Here is a 22,643-nt window from a genome sequence, read left to right as displayed (position 1 = left end):
TGACATCATTGCAGGGAGCCAACTGCCCAATGAGGGCCAAACATTCCAAAGGGCCGCTGTTGTAGAACCAGAAGCAATCTTGATTTCACGTTTTGGGGGTGAAAGAGTACTTCTTACAAAAACAGATAAAAAGAATGGCAAAACCTCCGTTCAGAAAGTTGAAATAGTCCCTTTCTCATGTTCCTTTTGCCTCTCCCTGCCCCATTTTGATTCTATTTGCCTGGAGTTCCCACAGTGCTGCCCTGTCCTCTGCTGAGAAAGATAATCAGCTTTCCTCTCCCCTGCTGATGGTCTTGGCTGAGATGCTGACACAGCCATCTCCTGTTATTGTAATTAGACACTGAACTAGCAGATTCTGAAACCACACACTTTGATGTGTTTTGGCTAAATTAAACAACACAAGGGTGCTCCTAAGGAAGCAGACTTGGAATGCGTGTGTTCAGAAGTCTAGTCTCAAATCAAAAACAATCTGTTCCAAATAGGGAGTCAGATGTGGGCAAAAAAAATGCCCTGGTTATGGCCACAATACCCTAAATATTTCCCACCTACGCATCTTATGTAAGTACATGCACTTCTTATCTTAATGCTAGGTTATGACATGCCTTTCACAGTGATCGCTTTCTCCTTCCACAGAGAAGTCACCTGGTACCGTCCTCCTCTTATCTCATTCCTGGAATGACTAAATATTTGGAAACTAAAAAGCAAAATCTCTTGGAAAAGCTGTATTTTCACCTGAGGATGGCAATCAGTGTGATAAATAAAGACTCTTTATAACCTTCCAAGTCAAAGGAAAGAAAACCTAGCAACGGTGATTCATGTCCACAAATCTTGAGCTGGTTAATTTAAAAGCCTTCTGTGGGGATCAGGAGGCCGTTGGGAATAAGGTGTTGTCCTCAACAAGCTTACAGCAGCTTTCCTAAGAGACAGTCTCATGAAAGTGTCTTTTGGAAGTGCTAGAATTGTAGACATCCTTCTTTCCTGGCCACCCATCCTTTACTCCCAAATCAGTACCCAGAGGTATAGGCATGTTAAGAGGCTTGCACATTGCCACAGAGTATCTATTTGCTATCTGCCAGACTGTGGGCTTACAGCTCTTCACATTAAGCTACCCAAAAATGATCCAGGCATGACAAAAGTTCTACCTTCATTTGTCACTGAGAACATCCTTCTCTACTACACTACATACCCGCTTCATCAAATATCTCAAAATGTTGCTTTCTTTTTTTTTTTGGGACAGAGTCTTGCTTGGTCCCTCAGGCTGGATTGCAGTGGCGTGATCTCGGCTCACTGCAAGCTCTGCCTCCTGGGTTCACACCATTCTCCTGCCCCAGCCTCCCAAGAAGCTGGGAATACAGGCGCATGCTGCTAAGCCCAGCTAATTTTCTGTATTTCAGAAGAGACAGGGTTTCACTGTGTTGCCCAGGCTACTCGCGAACTCCTGAACTCAGGCAATCCGCCTGCCTTGGCTTCCCAAAGTGCTGGGATTACAGGCGTGAGCCACTGCGCCCGGCCAAAATGTTGCTTTCTTAACCCCAAAGGAGAAATGCTTATTGTTTCTGTATTATAAGTTATATCACTAAACTCTTAATTAAAAAACAAAATCTAGATCTATTAGAGAGTGTTGGAGATGGAGACTAGAAAAATTCAACCACATCCCCTTGCATTTCTTCAGGCTAAAATACTACAGTGCAGAACACCTTAAAACATTTAAATTTGCGTGCCTTTTGTTTGTTGTTGTTGTTGTTTTACTTCTTTCAGACATTGCTTCTTTAGCTCCTGATCCAGATGGAACCTGAAATTAATTTGTATTTTCTTTCTTGTAAGTCAGGTGCCACTGTCAAGAGCTCAAACACGAGTCCATTCCAAGATGGCCTAATGGAAACAGCTCCAGTCTGCAGCTCCCAGCGTGATTGACGCAGAAGACCATGGTTTCTGCATTTCGAATTGGAGGTACCTGCTTCATCTCATTGGGACTGGTTGGACAGTGGATGCAGCCCACAGAGGGCGAGCAGAAGCAGGGCAGGTCATCACCTCACCCGGGAAGTGCAAGGGGTCAGGGAATTCTCTTTCCTAGCCAAGGGAAGCCATGACAGACTGTACCTGGAAAATCAGGACACTTCTGCCCAAATACCACACTTTTCCAATGGCCTTAACAAATGGCACACCAGGAGATTCTATCCTGCGCCTGGCTCAGCGGGTCCCACGTCCACGGAGCCTTGCTCACTGCTAGCACAGCAGTCTGAGATCCATCGGTGAGGCAGCAGCCTAGCAGGGGGAGGGGGATCCACAATTGCTGAGGCTTGAGTAGGTAAACAAAGCAGCTGGGGAAGCTCAAACTGGGCAGAGCCCACCACAGCTCTGCAAGGCCTGCTGCCTCTGTAGACCCCACCTCTGGGGACAGGGCATAGCTGAACAAAAGGCAGCAGAAACTTCTGCAGACTTAAACGTCCCTGTCTGACAGCTCTGAAGAGAGCAGTGGTTCTCCCAGCACAGTGTCTGAGCTCTGAGAATGGACTGACTGCCTCCTCAAGTGGGTCCCTGACCCTCAAGTAGCATAACTGGGAGACATCTCCCAGTAGGGGCCGACTGACACTTCATACAAGTGGGTGCCCCACTGGGACTAAGCTTCCAGAGGAAGGACCAGGCAGCAATATTTGCTGTTCTGCAGCCTCCGCTGGTGATACCCAGGCAAACAGGGTCTGGAGTGGAACTCCAGGAAACTCCAGCAGACCTGCAGCTGAGGGACCTGACTCTTAGAAGGAAAACTAACAAACAGAAAGGAATAGCATCAACATCAACAAAAAGGACATCCACACCAAAACCCCATCTGTAGGTCACTAGCATCAAAGACCAAAGGTAGACAAAACCACAAAGATGGGGAGAAACCAGAGCAGAAAAGCTGAAAATTCTAAAAACCAGAGCTCCTCTTCTCCTCAAAGGATCGCAGCTCCTCTCCAGCAACGGAACAAAGTTGGATGGAGAATGACTTCGACGAGCTGACAGAAGTAAGCTTCAGAAGGTCGGTAATAACAAACTTCTCTGAGATAAAGGAAGATGTTTGAACCCATCGCAAAGAAGCTAAAAACCTTGAGAAAAGATTAAATGAATGGCTAACTAGAATAAACAGTGTAGAGAAGACCCTAAATGACCTGATGGAGCTGAAAACCATGGCACAAGAACTACGTGACACATGCACAAGCTTCAGTAGCCAATTCGATCAACTGGAAGAAAGGGTATCAGTGACTGAAGATCAAATTAATGAAATAAAGCGAGAAGCAAAGTTCAGAGAAAACAAAGTAAAAAGAAATGAACAAAGCCTCCAGGAAATATGAGACTATGTGAAAAGACCAAATCTACATTTGATTGGTGTACCTGAAAGTGATGGGGAGAATGGAATCAAGTTGGAAAACACTCTGCAGGATAAGATCCAGGAGAAGTTCCCCAGCCTAGCAAGGCAGGCCAACATTCAAATTCAGGAAACACAGAGAACACCACAAAGATACTCCTTGAGAAGAGCAACTCCAAGACACATAATTGTCAGATTCACCAAAGTTGAAATGAAGGAAAAAATGTTAAGGGCAGCCAGAAAGAAAGGTTACCCACAAAGGGAAGCCAATCAGACCAACAGCAGATCTCTCAGTAGAAACCCTACAACCCAGCAGAGAGTGAGGGCCAATATTCAACATTCTTAAATAAAAGAATTTTGAACCCAGAATTTCATATCCAGACAAACTAAGCTTCATAAATGAAGGAGAAATAAAATCCTTTACAGACAAGCAAATGCTGAGAGATTTTGTCACCACCAGGCCTGCCTTACAAGAGCTCCTGAAGGAAGCCCTAAACATGGAAAGGAACAACTGGTACCAGCCACTGCAAAAACATACCAAATTGTAAAGACCACTGATGCCAGGAAGAAACTGTATCAACTAATGGGTAAAATAACCAGCTAACATCATAATGACAGGATCAAATTCACACATAACAATATTAACCTTGAATGTGAATGGGCTAAATGTTCCAATTAAAAGACGCAGACTGGCAAATTGGATAGAGTCAAGACCCATCAGTGTGCTGTATTCAGGAGACCCATCTCACGTGCAGAGACACACATAGACTCAAAATAAAGGGGTGGAGGAAGATCTACCAAGCAAATGCAAAGAAAAAAAACAGCAGGGTTGCAATCCTAGTCTTTGATAAAACAGACTTTAAATCCACAAAGATCAAGAGAGACAAAGAAGGCCATTACATAACAGTAAAGGGATTAATTCAACAAGAAGAGCTAACTATCCTAAATATGTACGCACCCAATACAGGAGCACCCAGATTCATAAAGCAAGTCCTTACGGACCTACAAAGAGACTTAGACTCCCACACAATAATAATGGGAGACTTTAACACCCCACTGTCAATATTAGATCAATGAGACAGAAGGTTAACAAGGATATCCAGGACTTGAACTCAGCTCTGCACTAAGCGGACCTAACAGACATCTACAGAACTCTCCACCCCAAATCAACAGACCATAACATTCTTCTCAGCACATCGCGCTTATTCCAAAATAGTTGGAAGTAAAACACTCCTCAGCAAATGCAAAAGAACAGAAATCACAACAAACTGTCTCTCAGATCACAGTGCAATCAAATTAGAACTCAGGATTAAGAAACTCACTCAAAATCGCACAACTACATGGAAACTGAATAACCTGCTCCTGAATGACTATTGGGTAAATAACGAAATGAAGGCAGAAATAAAGATGTTCTTTGAAACCAATGAGAACAAAGACACAACATACCAGAATCTCCAGGACACATTTAAAGTGGTGTGTAGAGGGAAATTTATAGCGCTAAATGCCCACAAGAGAAAGCAGGAAAGATCTAAAATTGACATCCTAACATCACAATTAAAAGAACTAGAGAACCAAGAGCAAACAAATTCAAAAGCTAGCAGAAGGCAAGAAATAACTAAGATCAGAACAAAACTGAAGGAGATAGAGACACAAAAAATTTTATAGATAAAAATAATTTATAGATTCTTCAAAAAATCAATGAATTCAGGAGCTGGTTTTTTGAAAAGATCAACAGAATTGTTAGACTGCTAGCAAGACTTATAGAGAAGAAAAGAGAGAAGAATCAAATAGACGCAATAAAAAATGATAAAGGGGATATCACCACCAATCCCACAGAAATACAAACTACCATCAGAGAATATTATAAACACCTGTATGCAAATAAACTAGAAAATCTAGAAGAAATGGATAAATTCCTGGACACGTACACCCTCCCAAGACTAAACCAGGAAGAAGTTGACTCTCTGAATAGACCAATAACAGGCTCTGAAATTGAGGAAATAATTAATAGCCTACCAACCAAAAACAGTCCAGGACCAGACAGATTCACAACCGAATTCTACCAGAGGTACAAAAAGGAGCTGGTACCATTCCTTCTGAAACTATTCCAATCAATAGAAAAAGAGGGAACTCTCCCTAACTCATTCTATGAGGCCAGCATCATCCTGATACCAAAGCCTGGCAGAGACACAACAAAAAAAGAGCATTTTAGACCAATATCCCTGATGAACATCAATGGGAAAATCCTCAATAAAATACTGGCAAACCAAATCCAGCAGCTCATCAAAAAGCTTATCCATCATGGTCAAGTTGGCTTCATCCCTGGGATGCAAGGCTGGTTCAACATATGCAATCAATAAATGTAATCCATCACATAAACAGAACCAATGACAAAAACCACATGATTACCTCAAAAGATGCAGAAAAGGCCTTTGACAAAATCCAACAACTCTTCGTGCTAAAAACTCTCAATAAACTAAGTATTGATGGAACGTATCTCAAAATAATAAGAGCTATTTATGACAAACCCACAATCTATATCATACTGAATGGGCAAAAACTGGAAGCATTCCCTTTGAAAACTGGCACAAGACAGGCATGCCCTCTCTCACCACTCCTATTCAGCATAGTGTTGGAAGTTCTGGTCAGGGCAATCAGGCAAGAGAAAGAAATAAAGTATATTCAATTAGGAAATGAGGAAGTCAAATTGTCCCTGTTTGCAGATGACATGATTGTATACTTAGAAAACCTCACCATCTCAGCCCAAAATCTCCTTAAGCTGATAAGCAACTTCAGCAAAGTCTCAGGATACAAAATCAATGTGCAAAAAACATAAGCGTTCCTATATACCAACAACAGAGAGCCAAATCATGAGTGAACTCCCATTCACAATTGCTACAAAGAGAATAAAATACCTAGGAATCCAACTTACAAAGGATGTGAAGGACCTCTTCAAGGAGAACTACAAACCACTGCTTAATGAAATAAAAGAGGACACAAACAAATGGAAGAACATTCCATGCTCATGGATAGGAAGAATCAATATTGTGAAAATGGCCATGCTGCCCAAAGTAATTTATAGATTCAATGCCATCCCCATCAAGCTTCCAATGACTTTCTTCACAGAATTGATAAAAACTACTTTAAAGTTCATATGGAACCAAAAAGGAGCCCACATTGCCAAGACAATCTTAAGCCAAAAGAACAAAGCTGGAGGCATCATGCTACCTGACTTCAAACTACACTACAAGGCTAGAGTAACTAAAACAGCATGGTACTGGTATCAAAACAGAGAGATAGACCAATGAAACAGAACAGAGGCCTCAGAAATAACACCACACATCTACAACCATCTGATCTTTGATGAACCTGACAAAAATAAGACATGGGGAAAGGATTCCCTATGTAATAAATGGTGCTGGGAAAACTGGCTGGCCATATGTAGAGAGCTGAAACTGGATCCCTTCCTTACATCTTATACAAAAATTAATTCAAGATGGATTAAAGACTTAAATGTTAGACCTAAAATCATAAAAAGCCTAGAAGAAAACCTAGGCAATACAATTCAGGACATAGGCATGGGCAAGGACTTCATGACTAAAATACCAAAAGTAATGGCAACAAAAGCCAAAATAGACAAATGGGATCTAATTAAACTGAAGAGCTTCTGCACAGCAAAAGAAACTACCATCAGAGTGAACAGGCAACCTACAGAATGGGAGAACATTTTTGCAGTCTACCCATCTGACAAAGGACTAATATCCAGAATCTACAAAGAAGCAAATTGATAAGAAAAAACAAAACATCAAAAAGTGGGCAAAGGATATGAGCAGACACTTCTTAAAAGAAGACGTTTATGCAGCCAACACACACATGAAAAAAATGCTCATCATCACTGATCATCAGAGAAATGCAAATCAAAACCACAATGAGATACTATCTCACACCAGTTAAGAGTGGCGATTAAAAAGGTCAGGAAACAACAGGTGCTGGAGAGGATGTGGAGAAATAGGAACGCTTTTACACTGTTGGTGGGATTGTAAACTAGTTCAACCATTGTGGAAGAGAGTGTGGCGATTCCTCAAGGATCTAGAACTAGAAATACCATTTGAGCCAGCCATCCCATTACTGGGTATACCCAAAGGATTATAAATCATGCTACTATAAAGACACATGCACACGTATGTTTATTGTAGCACTATTCACAATAGCAAAAACTTGGAACCAACCTGAATGTCCATCAATGATAGACTGGATTAAGAAAATGTGGTACATATACACCATGGAATACTATGCAGCCATAAAAAAGGATGAGTTCATGTCCCTTGTAGGGACAAGGATGAAGCTGGAAACCATCATTCTGAGCAAACTATCACAAGGCTAGAAAACCAAACACCACACGTTCTCACTCATAGGTGGGAACTGAACAATGAGAACACTTGGACAGAGGGTGGGGAACATCACACATCGGGGCCTGTCATGGGGTGGGGGGAGGGAGAGGGATAGCATTAGGAGAAATACCTAATGAAAATGATGAGTTAATGGGTGCAGCACACCAACATGGCACATGTATACACATGTAACAAACCTGCACATTGTGCACATGTACCCTAGAACTTAAAGTATAATAAAAAAATAAAATAAAATACCAAATTACCACCAATTACATTACAATCAAAAAAAAGAGAGCTCAAACACAGGAAATGACATTCCTTCAGTAAATGCCTCATGGAAGCCAAGAGAGGCAGAAAACAGTTACATTATTTTCTCTACCAAAAAAAAAAAAAAAGTTTTTAAGGTTTGCTTTAAAATGGGAGGCTGAAAGATTATGTGTATAACAGGATAAAATAATTCTTTATGAATTGGCATTTGGGATGGCTAAGGGTTGTCTTAAAATCTTTACACCAATTCATAATAATCTGTAGTAGAAAAGGCCATCTCACTGGGTGCAGTGGCTCACGTCTGTACTCCCAACACTTCAGGAGCCTGAGGTGGGCAGATCACCTGAGGTCAGAAGTTCAAGACCAGCCTGGCCAACATAGCGAAACTCCGTCTCTACTAAAAATACAAAAATTAGCTGGGCATGGTGGTGCTTGCCTGTAATCCCAGCTACTCAGGAGGCTGAGGCAAGAGAAGAGCTTGAACCTGGGAGGCAAAGGTTGCAGTGAGCTGGGATGATGCCACTGCACTCCAGCCTGGGCGACAGAGTGAGACTTCATCTCAAAAAAAGAAAAGGTCATCTTGTTGCTACCCAGCTACCATATTGCCACTCAATATAAGAAAGGTCATCAAATATAAAGTCATACTTCTATTGAAATCCTCTGTACATCACCGATGTTTCTAACAAATAAGAAATCCCTATAATAATCTTTTCCATGGTAAATTTCATGTTATTTTATTAAAAATTTTAGGTTTTCTTTAATCTCCAAGGAAGGTGAAGGTATATTATACATGAAAGAAGTCTTTTGAAAACACATATTTTGACTTTACTAAATTTACAGGGGACAAAAGAGGTCAAGAAAGGAGGGAGAAATTAACCATATGTATTCCAGAGGGACTCCATGCATCTTCGGTTTGCCAGCCTTCATGCCTGTCAACTCTGTTTGTAGATATTATTTATCCTGTTGTTCCATTTTTTGCTTATAACATTATATGTCCACTTTTCCCATCCTTATCTTTCTTATCACTGTGTGGCCCACGCCAGATACCTTCCCTCTTCATAGTACCCCTCTCTTCTTGGAGCTTCTAGAACCCCACTGTGATCATGTTTCTGTTACACACTTTTATACCTTCTGTGTCACCTAAGCCACTTCTATGGCTTCAACTATAATTTTCAATCTTGTAACTCCTTAAATATAAGCCTCTCTAGGCTTGTGCATGAGCTCCAAACCCTTATTTCTAATTTCCTACAAAACCTTTTCACCTGGAAAGGTAGAATCAGAATCAGTACACTCAAAACTCAGGTCATCATCTCTGCCCATCCCCTTATCATCCAATGGTTCACTTTTCAATGACCAGCACCTAGTGGCTGAGCCTGGTATCTTCATCTTCCCCCTGTTGCAAGCAGTTGGTCATCTGATCACCTCAACTGTATATCTCACTTAATCTCTTCTGAGCCTGTCCCTTGCACTGATCAGTGCCTTATTTTAAGCTGTTATCATCTCTTACCCATATTTCTGCATGAGCCTCCTAACTAGCCTCCCAGCCTCTAGGTTTGAATTCCTGGCCTTCCCAAGTCAGCCTTCCCACTGCCATCACTGTCTTGAGTCATCTTGCCCTTGTCTAAAATAATTTGGTAAAAATCCCAGCTTATTATGGTATATGATGACCCTTGTGATGCCTGCTTACACTTCCTGTCTTGCCAACCCTCAAGAGACCACATATTTTCCAAAACACTGGAAGACATACGTCATGTGCTCTCATGTCAATCTGTCTTTGCCTATACATGTTCCTTCTACAAGAAATCCCCATTTCTCTTGTTTGCTTGCTTCACTCCTATTCACTTTCCAAGATCCCAGTTCAAATGTCAATTTCTCAAGGAAGAGTTTCCTAACCTTACCCATCCCCTTCTCCTTGATTGTTCCCCAAATCATCATGACCAATGACCAATCTGAGTCAGACTTTCCTACAACCTGGGCTTTTCGTCTGTCTCTGAAAACTCACTCCATTGTAGTACCACTGCCAATGACTCTCCCCACTTGACTTCGCACTAGGAAGATGGGAACTATGTTGTTTTGTCTCCTTATCCCAAATCTCAGCATGCAGATTCAGGGTTCAATATGTTCACTGGGTGAAGGAACAGGAAGGGTGGGTACAATCCGCTTTACTTGTCTCTGCAGATGTTTTCTTGCCCTAAGCCCTATACGCTCACCATCCTTTCCTAAGTGCTACTATATTTGAGTTTTACCACTAAGGGGATGTCTTCTAGATGGGAAAAATCTCTGGCCACTTTCAACTAGTGTGTCCAGGGTCCTCTGCTAGTGAATTATAGAAGTGGAAGCCAAAGTCTTGACAGTGACCTTCAATGTCCTTCCCGACTGGCTCACTCCACTCCTATGACTTTTCTGACAACATTTCCTGAAATCCAGGCTTTACAATATTTCTGCTCCAACCACACAGACCTCCTTCCTAAACCTTGAGAATATAGGGCTGGCTCCCATCTTGGGGGTCTTTCAATTGTCCAGAATGATAAATGCTCCTCCTTCAAATAGCTACAATTTCAGATCTTTGCCCAAATGTCACCTTTTCAGTGATGCCTTCTTTACCCCGGCCCCCTCAGACTTCCTATTTTCTGTGTTCCCCACTTTGTTTTGTATCTCCATAGTGTCTATAATCTGGCACACTATATTTTGTCTCCCTCTACAAATGGAAGCTCCCCCTAAGTAGGGATTTTGTCGATTTCATTCCCTGCCAAATCTCCAGCATCCAGTTCTCAGTACACAGCAGTTGCTCCATGATTTATCTTCCACACTAGGTAATGGTTTTCAAGTTTTTAAGAAGCAGAACAAAAGCAACAACAAAACAGACAACCCAATTTTTAAAATGGGCAAAGGACTTGAATAGACATTTCTCTGAAGAACATATACAAAGGCCAATACACAATGAAAAAAATGCTCAACATCACTAATCATCAGGGAAATGGAAACCAAAACCACAGTGAAATATCACCTCACACCCATTAGAATGATTACAATTAAAAAAAACAACAACAACAGAAAACAAGTGCTGGTGAAGACATGGAGAAATAGGAACCCCTCTCCATTGTTGGTAGGAATGTAAAATGAAGCAGCCACCGTGAAAAACTGTGGTAGTTCCTCAAAAAATTAAACAGAATTATCATATGATTCATCAAATCCTCCTCTAGATATATAGCCAAAAGAATTGAAAGCAGGGACTCAAAGAGATATTTGTTCACCTATGTTCACAACAGCATTATTCAGAATAGCTGAAAGGTAAAAAAATTCTGGCTCACATTACAACATGGGTAAAACCTTGAGAACATTATGCTAAGTGAAATAAGCCAGGCACAAAAGGACAAATATTGTATGATTCTACTTATGTGAGGTACCTGCAGTGGTCAACTCAGAAAGACAGGAAATAGACTGGTGGACACCAAGAGAGGAAAGAATGGAGAGTTAGTGTTTAATGAATACTGAGTTTCAGTTTGAGAACCTGAAAAAGTTCTGGAGATGATGATGGTGATGGATGTACAAATATGTGAATACACATAATGCCACTGAACTATATGCCTAAAATTGGTAAATTTTATGTTATGTACATTTTACCAATTAAAAATTTAACAATTTTAAAAAAGAAAAAGCAGCTCAACTCGTCTTAAACTCAGTAAGAAGCCTAATAGGTAAAGCAGATAGAAGTGAAGGGGGCCACGGTTGGAGCCGGAAATGGAGCACCAGGGTGTCTCTACTCTGCTGGCCCCTTGCTCTTGGAGGACGGACCCCACAAAGATTGGGAACCACCACAGGGGAGGGTTACAGCTCCATCCTAAAGTGCTTATGCACCGGTTTCACTGTTCTTAAGAACAAGAAGTTAAAAAGTCACCCCGGCTCCATTTCTAGAAGGAACTTAGTAAAAAGGAAAAATACCATCACCAACTGGCCTTGGGCCAAATGTCAACACTGACCGATTTTTATAGAGATCACTTATATCCCAGGGGCAGGGGGAAAATATCAGCAGAAAGAGCAACACTAAGTCACCGGTGCCCATATTGAATGATCATGAACACCTTACACTTTCCGAGCCCTTTCCCATAATAACAATCCTCAAAACATGTCAAGCAGGTATGAAAGGAATTATGTAATCTCCAATTCACAAGTGAAGAAACATAGAAAGTTCAGTCGTAGAGAATAACCGAAGTGGAACTGACCTCAGGATAATCACTGACACTTATTATAGATTTATTAAGACATTTGCTCAACATTTTTCATGGATTACTGCAGTTCACATTTCCAACCAGCCTCCTTCTACCATTTGGTAGTTACTGCTGTTACTCCTTTTTATTTTATTTATTTATTTAATTTTTTTGAGATGGAGTCTCGCTCTGTCACCCAGGCTAGAGTGCAGTGGCGCCATCTCGGCTCACTGCAGGCTCCGCCTCTCGGGTTCACTACATTCTCCCACCTCAGCCTCCCGAGTAGCTGGGACTACAGGCGCCCGCCACCACACCCGGCTAATTTTTTGTATTTTTAGTAGAGACGGGGTTTAATCGTGTTAGCCAGGATGGTCTTGATCTCCTGATCTAGTGATCTGCCCGCCTTGGCCTCCCAAAGTGCTGGGATTACTGGCGTGAGCCACCGGATCTGGCCTGTTATTCCTTTTTAGAGTAGACAAAACTGAGGCTCAAAGAATAACCATCCCAAAATTAAGTAGCTAAAGTGGTAGACTGCACAGTCATCTCACTTCAGGGCCTGTGCACTTAACTATCACCATTCTATACTGCCTATCTGGGTCCTCAGCTCTGGTTTGGAAAAGGCCTTCCTTCAACCTAGAAAATATGTACAGTTGATAAATCCCCATAAGTCAACTTTAAATTAAACTAGTACTAACAAAATAAATCAATACTTATTATTCCCTGAGCATAGATGCAATGAGACACTATTACTTTTTTTTTTTTTTGAGACAAAGTCTCGCTCTGTCACCCAGGCCGGAGTGCAGTGGCCCGATCTTGGCTCACTGCAAGCTCCGCCTCCTGGGTTCACGCCATTCTTCAGCCTCAGCCTCCAGAGTAACTGGGATTACAGGCATCCACCACCACGCCCGGCTAATTTTTTGTAGTTTTAGTAGAGAAGGGGTTTCACTGTGTTAGCCAGGGTGGTCTCGATCTCCTGACCTCATGATCCACCTGCCTCGGCCTCCCAAAGTGCTGGGGTTACAGGCGTGAGCCACCATGCCCAGCTGCAATGAGATACGATTTCTAAAACTAAGAAAAGATTCCTAGATCTTTTAAAATCCTATGAAAATTTTTACACAAAAATATCCTCAAGACAATCAGAATGAATAGTTACGTGTAGGTCAGTCCATTCTGTGTCTCCTGATTTTCCCAGGAAACATCTCTCTATAAAGCACATCATCTGCTGACAGAGTGTCGATGACTCCCCGTCCTTTGCTGAGAGCTTCTTCAGAGCTTTCTGAGGATATGTCTGCTTTATTCTCCAGAAACTGGAGACAGGAAAAATATTTTGTGGTTTTTCAACATTGTTCAGTCTGCAAGGCCAACCCATGGGCTGCAAGAGTTTTGGGCCAATTGAAATAGATATTTATTTGGAAGAACATCAGCCACGGGCTGCAAATGGACAACTATCATGGGCAAGCAAGGAGGAGAAAGGGGCAGAGTCATGGCAGGGCTCAAAGCAACAGCCAGAGTTACTTCCATCTCTCATGAGAGGCTTTTGGACTATTTCCTTACAAAGACCTAGAAGTGGCTCCTCTGAAACCATCAAACATTATATTTATATATAATTATATATAATTATATATATTATATATAATTATATATAATTATATATTAATATAATTATATATATTATTTATATATAATTATATATAAATATATATTATATATAATTATATATAATTATATATAATTATATAAATTATATATAATAATATATATTATATATAATTATATAAATTATATATAATTATATATTAATATAATTATATATAATTATATATATTATTTATATATAATTATATATTAATATATATTATATATAAATTGTATATACAAATTATATATATAAATTATTATAACAAGAGCTAGATACATATGGTGCAGGTATTTCATTTACTTTGTGTTAAAAACCTAACCACAAGCTGGTCATACGTGTGTCGCCTTCAGCTTGGTATGTGTGACGCCGTGACTACAGGCCCACTACCCCAGTAACTCTGGGGACACTGCTTTCTCACTTCCATTCCAGACTTAGGTGAAGCCCTAATGTCTTCCATTGGGACCAAAGTGTGTGCCATTCCTCTCACCTCAAAATCAAGGAGCAAGAAAGGTCTTACCGAGTTCTCCTTCAGCTGCAGCCCTTCCCCATTGGGAAGGGAGGACCGTCTCTTGGATGAGTTCCTGTTTGGGGTTGAGGTCATAGCCCCTGCCTTCTTCTTCACAGTGAGCACCTCACAGCTAGCTTGGTCTTCATTGTGTGTGCTCTTCCCGGCATTGATAACCCTGGAGAAGAAGCCAGAAAAGCTGGTCAGATGGATAAAGCTGAGGGCACAGTCCCTTGTCAAGGGTCAGCCAAGACAGTCTCTACAACTGGCCCAGAACTACAGCCCTGCTTAATGCAAAGAACATTATGGTCTTGGTATTTTATGTTCCCAAATAAATGAAATTCTTTTAATGGCATTATGTTAGCACACATTAAAATATTTACTAAAGAAGTTGTTTTGAGACCTGTTCACCGGCAGGTGTCTGATAGATGTGATCAACTACACTAATCCATTTTAGTCAAAACACATGAGGCAATCACTCTTTCAGGTTAAGGGGCCCAAATGTTTCGGCAATTACAATGAAGACAGATAATCTGGCTCAGGGAATTCTGTTTCACTTCTCCAAGTGATAAACAGCAAAAGCACCATCAATCTTATCAAGGTACATGGCAGTAATTTACAGCATGTCGTAAAAATCCAAGAGAACAGAGAACCATATTTTACTACTACTGCCATACCCATTTTTGTTTTACACAAAGGCAAGCAAAGGAATCAAAGGTTTACTCTTTTAAAACTATTTTAACTTTGTCTTTTTTCATGTAGAATAATACTCATCACACTGGGCAATAGGCACTCTGATTTGGACTCCAAGACACATAATAATAAGGCACGTTGACACTGCTTTGCTTGGATTACTAAATGTTTTAAGCATAGAAATGCTTCAGGAAAACATGCTGCATCATTCATGCACCTTTTTCTCTATCAGGTGACTATAGACTCAATTCTTGGGTTTCCGCACCGCTGTCTTCTTAAGTAATTAAGCAGCAGCTAAAACAGATTTCCTTAAAGACTTCTCCTTGATCTGCCACTGGCTGCGTTTCCTTTCTAAAGCTTCAACAGTGTCACAGTCCTGACAGAGTGAGTGTGGAGTTTATGGAACTCAGTAGCAAGGAAAGAAAAGGTGTTTGTTTTTTCTTTTTAAGGTAAGCTAAATAAAAATTCCCTCTATAAGTGTGGTGTGTACACTGCTCTATTAATTGAGTTGCACAGCCTCTTAACAGTTAAAATCATTATTTTCAAATGACTTTTTAAAAACCTTTTCATTCTACAATAATTATAGGCTCAGAGTAAATTGCAAAAATGTACAGCGTCCCATGTATCTTTTGACAAATTCCCCAAACGGTCACATCTTATATAAGACAGTGCAATATCAAAACTGAGAAAATGACATTGATACAATACTCTCTCCCAGACTCCTGACCTTATTCAAATTTCAACAGTTCTTACATCAAATAGCTTTTAGTACTAAAAACGGTATCAATTTCCATAAGCCAACACACACATGCCACAACCAAATAGGAAATGGAAAGCAAATTGAGATTGGAGTGCCACAAGATCTAAGCGAGCGTGTTTCAAGCACGCTTCTGCCAAACTCTGGAACTCTATGGAGGTGTTTCAGACACTTTAACATTTTCTTTATTTTTAAAATGTATACACATTTTAAAAAATGCAATAATTTAAAAGCTCATTCCCATCTGTACATGTGATCAAATAAATGCAAGTTGACATTTTCTGGGTGGCTTTAGCATATTAAACCATCTATCTTTTCAATTGACCATATCATTGATTGGAAGGAGAATTATTTTTTTAATTACTATTTGCAATTACTCATCTGAAAGTTCTAACAAAAAGATCTTATCAGTCATCTATTTCCTCAATTTCAAATTTCTGTATTAATCAAAATTGCTTCACTGGTCCTATCAGGTTTACTATGAATTTCAACTTAATACTATTTTTATAAACAAAAGCCTATGTTTACTCATTTCACATATGACAGTGTTTCCCGAGATTTGTCTTGAAGTAGACTGTTGCTTAAAAAGTTTGACAATTGTTGTCCTGGGGCTTGTGTAAGGAGGTGGGCATCCTTGCTGATCTGAGGTCAAATTGGCCTCGGGTGCTTATCATACGCTCTCAGGGGCTGAGCAGTGGGGAAAGGGAGGATTCGATGTCTATTTTCTTGCCCCACCTTCACTGTCTCTCCTCTAAGGAAAGACATTTTCATATGGCTTAAGGATAAAATGTAAATATTTAAGGACATAATGAGGCTACCTGTGTGATGGTGATTAATTCTACCTTTACTGCCTGAGCTAAGTAACTTAACCCAAGCTCCACAGCCAGGAAGTGGCACAGATGGTGTTCAGAATGAGCCTATCTTGACCCCTAACCCAACCTCTTCCTATTGTGCCCTGGGGACATCAGTCTATGACAGGCTGAGCTGGACTGTGGGGAAGCATAGAGTAAACAAATCAGGCAAGGTCTGGTCCAGGCCTGAGAGGAAGGGGAATTCTTTCCCAGCATCTCTGGCTATTGGAGGAGTCTAGGAAAAAGGCCCAGGAAAGAGGAAAGTGGCTCAAATCTGCCTGTCCCTAGAGAAGCTAATGCTGTCCAGGCTAAGTCACTAGGGGGCCTGCTGCGGAAGCTCATAGTACAGAACATGCATTCATCTGGAACATCCCTTTTACATCTCTCCTCAGAAAACCAAACCAGGCAGAGGAAGGAGGTCCGAAATACCACCTGTCTCCTCTCAGTCACTGGTGGTGACTTCCCAAGCAACATGTTTGGGGTGGATTGTTTACTGGGTGATGTTATACCACCGTGGTGTCCCAAATGAGCACCTTCCCTGGGGAAAGCTCAAGTGGAGGTTCAGCTGGGAAAACCTGTTCATGACAACCATCCCTCCATACTGTCATCCATATAAGATCCTGGCTGCTATTTCCAGAACTTGGCATCACTCTGACCACTGGCACCTAATCTTGGGCTGTAGAAAGGTGTTGTTTCCTTTTGGTTCTGTTTTTTGAACCAAAAAAGCATTGCTGATCTCCAATAGCTACATGCCAGGCTGACTCATCCACCACTGCCATTTCCAACAGACAACAAAGCTACTATAATTACATAAATCACGAATTCCTGTCCCCTTAACGTGCTTTGTCTCTCATCTTTCTCTCAGTGGTTGCTAAACTCCAAAGTTGACCTAACTTCAGCAAAAGGTCTTAGAAACTTCATTGCATGCATATGAGAAATCAGTGACCTGGAAGACTGTGAATGGCGCAAGGTCACACAGCTAAATGTGAACACACTTTTGAGTTCTGAGAGCTTTCTGCTTCAGCTCTCCGGTTTTATTTTCCTATTGTGCATCTATTCTTGTTGGTGCTTGGTTCAGAGGTCTGTCCTGCAATGACTCAAACCCAGAGAGCTGTGAAAGAACAATTACTGGTGCCCTTACTTTGCCATTTCATGTTGAACATAGCTTATGAATAGCACTAGTGAAGTATCAGTCAGAAATGTCAATCGAATGAGAAGATGGCAGTCCCAGCTCTGTAAGCCTGTTTTGTCAGAAACCTGATTACCATTCAGATGATAAAATACTAATTTAAATATTAAATTTTAAATATCAATTTAAAGTCACTGTTTTTTTTCGTTGTTGTTCAAAAAAACAAAAAAACAAACAAAACCCCACGACTCTTATTCCCTATTTTATATTATTTCGACTTCCCTACTTCACACAGCTTTAGTAGAAAGGCCTAATTCTTCTCAATCTCATTTGGCTCTAACAAGTTTGACCAGTATCAACTTAAATATTTTATTTTGTACTTCAAAGGTAAATGCTTTGTTTACTAAATGTAAACAAAATCTTTAATTTTATAAAAAGTAATTGAGAAAAACTTTGTTTCGCAAGCTGAGGAGCACCATGCTGTTAACAAATTCAACAGTTTCCTTAAAGGCAAGCAGGTGGACCAGGGGCACCACTCCCTTGCTGTATGCTCCGGCACAAAGTCTGTGCCACCTTGAGGTCAACAGGAAAGATGACTATACTATCTACATTGTTGGCCTAAACAATACTTGCTCATTTTGAAGCCTTTAAAAAAATGCTGGTGGACCATGAATCATCATACTTTCGGTCACATTATTTTCCAGTTTACAAAGAGGGAAAGTATTTTTCTGGAAATTAAACTGGAGGTAATAAGTCATGGTGGTTCTTAACAAAAACTATCTCCCTAGAATACAGCACAAAGCAGGTACCCAACAAATGTTTACTGAATGAATGAATCTGACAGAAATCAACTCTGCTACTTCCCAGATGTGGATAACAGTATCCCATATTTGTTGAGAACTATGTATGAGCCAGAGACTGCTGTTAGTATTTTGTAGAAAGTAATTAGCTCATTTCATCCTCTTGTCAACTCTATAAGGTATCTGCCACTGTTACTCCCTTTTTAAATGAAGTCACAGCTAGTGACTGGCAGAGTTGTTTGGTCAAGTTACTTAACTTTTGCAAATCTCAGTTCCTTAGCTGTACTTCATGGATTAAATTCTATGACTTACTAAGATTGTGTGTGTGTGTGTGTGTGTGTGTGTGTGTGTGTGCGCGCGCGCGCGCGCGCGCGCTGGGGAAGGGGGTTTTAGTCATCACAATTAAAGACATGGTTAATTTTGAAGTTAGGTTTAAATTCAAGTAGGAAAAATGTTATAAGTTGAAAGGGGAAGCAGAGCTACTGTCTCCTCAATATGGAAATTTTATACCCAGTTTATTCAATTCTTAGAAGAACAACAAGACACATCTGCTCTGGGAGAGACACGTGGCAAAGTTAAATTTATTTATGTACTGCTTTAACCTACCAGCCTACCTTCAATTGAACCAAAACTCCTAAAATTTTTCCCTTTGTAAAAATAGGTAAACACAGACCTTTACAAACTTGAAAGTAAAAAATCCTGTATGTGTATCAGATACACCTTGAAATTATAACCTAAATCTCAGGCATGAACATGCACTGAGATCGTAACAATAGCAGAATCTACTTAAAAAGAGCAAACAATTCATTCTGTGTTACCATGATACACTTGGAACACTCATTTGTCTTCTATTTGTGAAATACTCTAGTCAATTTATTTTGTAATCATCACCATCTCAATTTCAGCAGAAAAGTTTTGCTTTTACATGCGACTGTTATAAACCTGACTTCAAGGACACTGACCTGATGAAAGCATCCCTATCACTAAACACAAAGTAAGTACCTCAAGTATTCGCATGTAGTGAGTCCTGTCACAAAGGCCACTGGCCCCAGAACCATTTTCAACAGATTTACAGAAGATAGCCAACCAACAAAGGACAGATTAGACATTTTTTGATGGTTTCCCATGCGGCACGTATGGTGCTAAATACTTCACAGGTGGCAAAGTCATTCAACACCGACCCCCCTCTCTCCCCACCATAAGTCACTCAGCATAGTGCAGAAGGCAGACACAGGGACTATGGTCAGAGAGACCTAATTCAAACTTGGTCTCTGTTAATTACTAGCTCTAGCTATGTGTTCTTGGGCAAGGTACATTTTTCCCCTAAAATAAGAATAGTCACTTCCCATCAGAAAAGAGTTGTGAGAATTAAATGCTCTAGCATGAAAAATATTTGATGAGTGCCTGGTATATAGTAAGCACTCAAAATATGTTATTTAATAATAATACACCAAATGCAAAGCTAGCTGCCTCTTCTGTCAGGACCCAGGGATGTTATCCAGCCATGTGAGTTAGAGGAGAATCTCCTCCTTCCTCCCCCTTTCCATCAGCATCCCTCTGCCTCCGTCAGGAACACATGGCCAGACATCCAGAGCCTACGGGGACAAGGAATGAGACTTCCCAGAACAGGGACCTCCTCTGAGTCCTCTTCTCAAGCCACGTGCTCTGTACACAGGCGAGTACCCACATGGTTCTGACCATGCTGCTTCCAGATTCCCGCCCAGGTCTGCCCACGCACATCAGCGCTGGGCCCCCAGGCTCCTGGACTCAGAAACACAGGTCTCAGGACCACAGAAAAAGGCCAAATAGAGAGTCCTGTTTTGTGGTTATTGTCTTGCTTTGCTTTCAAGGAAATATCAAGGCCTTGACAGTTTAGGCTAAAAAGTTTACATTAAGAGTTCATACTGGTTAGCAGACAGTATTGACAAATGTTTAAGGAGAGCTGTCTCATGATGGCCATCAGGTGAAGTGAGATTTATATATAACTAGGAGGTAGACAGTAAAATACAGTGTGTATGTGTGTGTGTGTGGGGGGGGGAGAATGAATAACTTATGGAAGACCAAATAAAGCTATCAATTATGAAAATTCTCTTTTCCAGGTTACCTCTTGGGCAACGTCTCACTCATGTGGTCCTCTCAAGTGGTTACTGGCCATGCAGATGGGCTGGAAAATAAGGACAACTTAATTCCTAGCTGCAGTAATAACCTCTCATTCTTGGGGTACTGAGAAACCACAGCTCTGACCAGGAACCTAAACATTTGATAACAGCCATCAGCAAATCCAGCTGGATGGCCAGTCAGAACATCCATCAAGAATAACAACTTCTCCCAGAGGGTTTCACCTGGCCCAGGTGGCAGGGGGACAGGAGATCATCTCAGCCTGTTCACAGTCTGTGACCAGGGAGGAGAAAGGATGGTATAAAATGAATTTGCTGTGATGTCTGGCTTTCACATTTTTGAAGGTGGCTGAGTAACATCTCATGACTTGTATGGTAGCATGGCCGGGCAGTCTAAGTGCCATCTTGTGGAGGACGCCGCATGTGAAGGCAGAATAAACACAGGCTAGGAAGAGGTCCTTCTGTCTTAGACCTTCTGGCTCCCAGGCTCTGTCTGTGGCTAAGAGCAGTGACCAATGAGGGGTTGCAAACTGCGGTCTCAAGAGCCACATTCAGCCCACAGTCAGATTGGTATTTAAAAATTTTTGTCCACAAAGTGTTCATTAAAACATAAATTAGTTGCCAATATTTTAAAATTGGGATATTTACATTAAAATCTTAATTTTCCAATTTCTTTTGAAAATTAATACATCCAGCTACAGATGTCACATTCTTGAGTGACTATAATCAGCTGGACCTGAGGAGAGGCTGCCCCTCCACAAGATAGGACATGTCCTTGCCAATTTACCTCAGATCTTACTCTGTCCACTTTTGTCATTGAAGTGACCAGCCTGGCCTCATGGGCATTTGAATCTGTAATCTTGCAATAAGATCTCTGTGACTTTATGAGTAAATAAAAAAAAAAAGATACATAGTATATGTTGATTACAATAATTTTAAAAATATTTATTGTATAATAATAGGGATAAGTCAAGATGGCAAGGAGATGCTCTCTACTCTCAAAAAGCCTACAGTCATTTATGTTAGTTTTAGTCCTTCTGGGTTTCTGACACAAAATACCACTCATGATTGTAATCCCAGCACTTTGGGAGGCCAAAGCAGGAGGATCATTTGAGGCCAGGAGTTCGAGACCAGTCTGGTCAACATGGTGAGATCCTGTTTCTACAAAAAAAAAACAAACACACCCAATGTGGTGGCACGTGCCTGTAGTCCCAGCTACTTGAGAGGCTGAGGTGAAAGGATTGCTTGAGCCCAGGAGAAATTGGAGGCTGCAGTGAACTATGATTGTACCACTGTATTCTAGTCTGGATGACAGAATGAGACCCTGTCTCTCTCTCTCCCTCTATATCTATGAGGGAGGGAGGGAGGGAGGGAGGGAGAGAGAGAGAGAGAGAGAGAGAGAGAGAGAGAGACACACACACACACACACACACACACACACACCATAAACTGGGTGGGTTATAAATTTCTCACAGTTTTGGAGGCTGAGAAATCCAAGTTCAAGATATCAGCAAGTTTTTGTGTCTGGTGAGGACCCCCTTTCTGGTTCATAGATGGTTGTGTTCTCACTGTGACCTCACATGGCAGAAGAGACAAAGCAGTTCTTTGGGGCCTCTTTTCTAAAAGCACTAATCCCATTCATGAGGGCTCCATCCTCATGACATAATCAATTTACAAAGGCCCCACCTCCAAAAACCATCACACTGGGGGTGAGGATTTCAACATATGCATTGGGGATGGGAGATGCAAACATTTAGTCCATTGGCCCTTCTCACAAAAGCTACAATTTGCTTGAATTGATGACATACTCAAGGCCTATGTCGCAAGGGATCTGAGAACACAGAGGAGACAAGTCAACAAAAGAAGAGTCGGGGAAAGTATCACAGATGAAGAGGCGTCTGAACTCAGTGTTATGGAATGGAGGAAATCAACACTCA

General features: G+C 41.0%; 1 protein-coding gene across 6 annotated transcripts in view; it reads right to left on the bottom strand.

The window, feature by feature from the left end:
- The window catches only part of PPM1H (protein phosphatase, Mg2+/Mn2+ dependent 1H), a 349,098-nt gene that overhangs the window by 231,594 nt on the left and 94,861 nt on the right, over window positions 1-22,643 (bottom strand). For all 6 annotated transcript variants that reach the window (XR_004439771.1, XR_004439770.1, XR_004439769.1 and 3 more), the window contains exon 3: window positions 14,372-14,537. Coding sequence is in view for 3 of the 6 variants with exons in the window: in XM_033221424.1 (XP_033077315.1) it covers window positions 14,372-14,537 (166 nt within the window). In the remaining 3 variants the exon portion in view is untranslated. The remainder of the gene's footprint in view (window positions 1-14,371; window positions 14,538-22,643) is intronic.

Source organism: Trachypithecus francoisi, unplaced genomic scaffold (genome assembly GCF_009764315.1).
Source record: "Trachypithecus francoisi isolate TF-2019V2 unplaced genomic scaffold, Tfra_2.0 Lachesis_group11, whole genome shotgun sequence".
NCBI classification, from domain to species: Eukaryota; Metazoa; Chordata; class Mammalia; order Primates; family Cercopithecidae; genus Trachypithecus; species Trachypithecus francoisi.
This window is presented reverse-complemented; position numbering and strand designations above follow the sequence as displayed.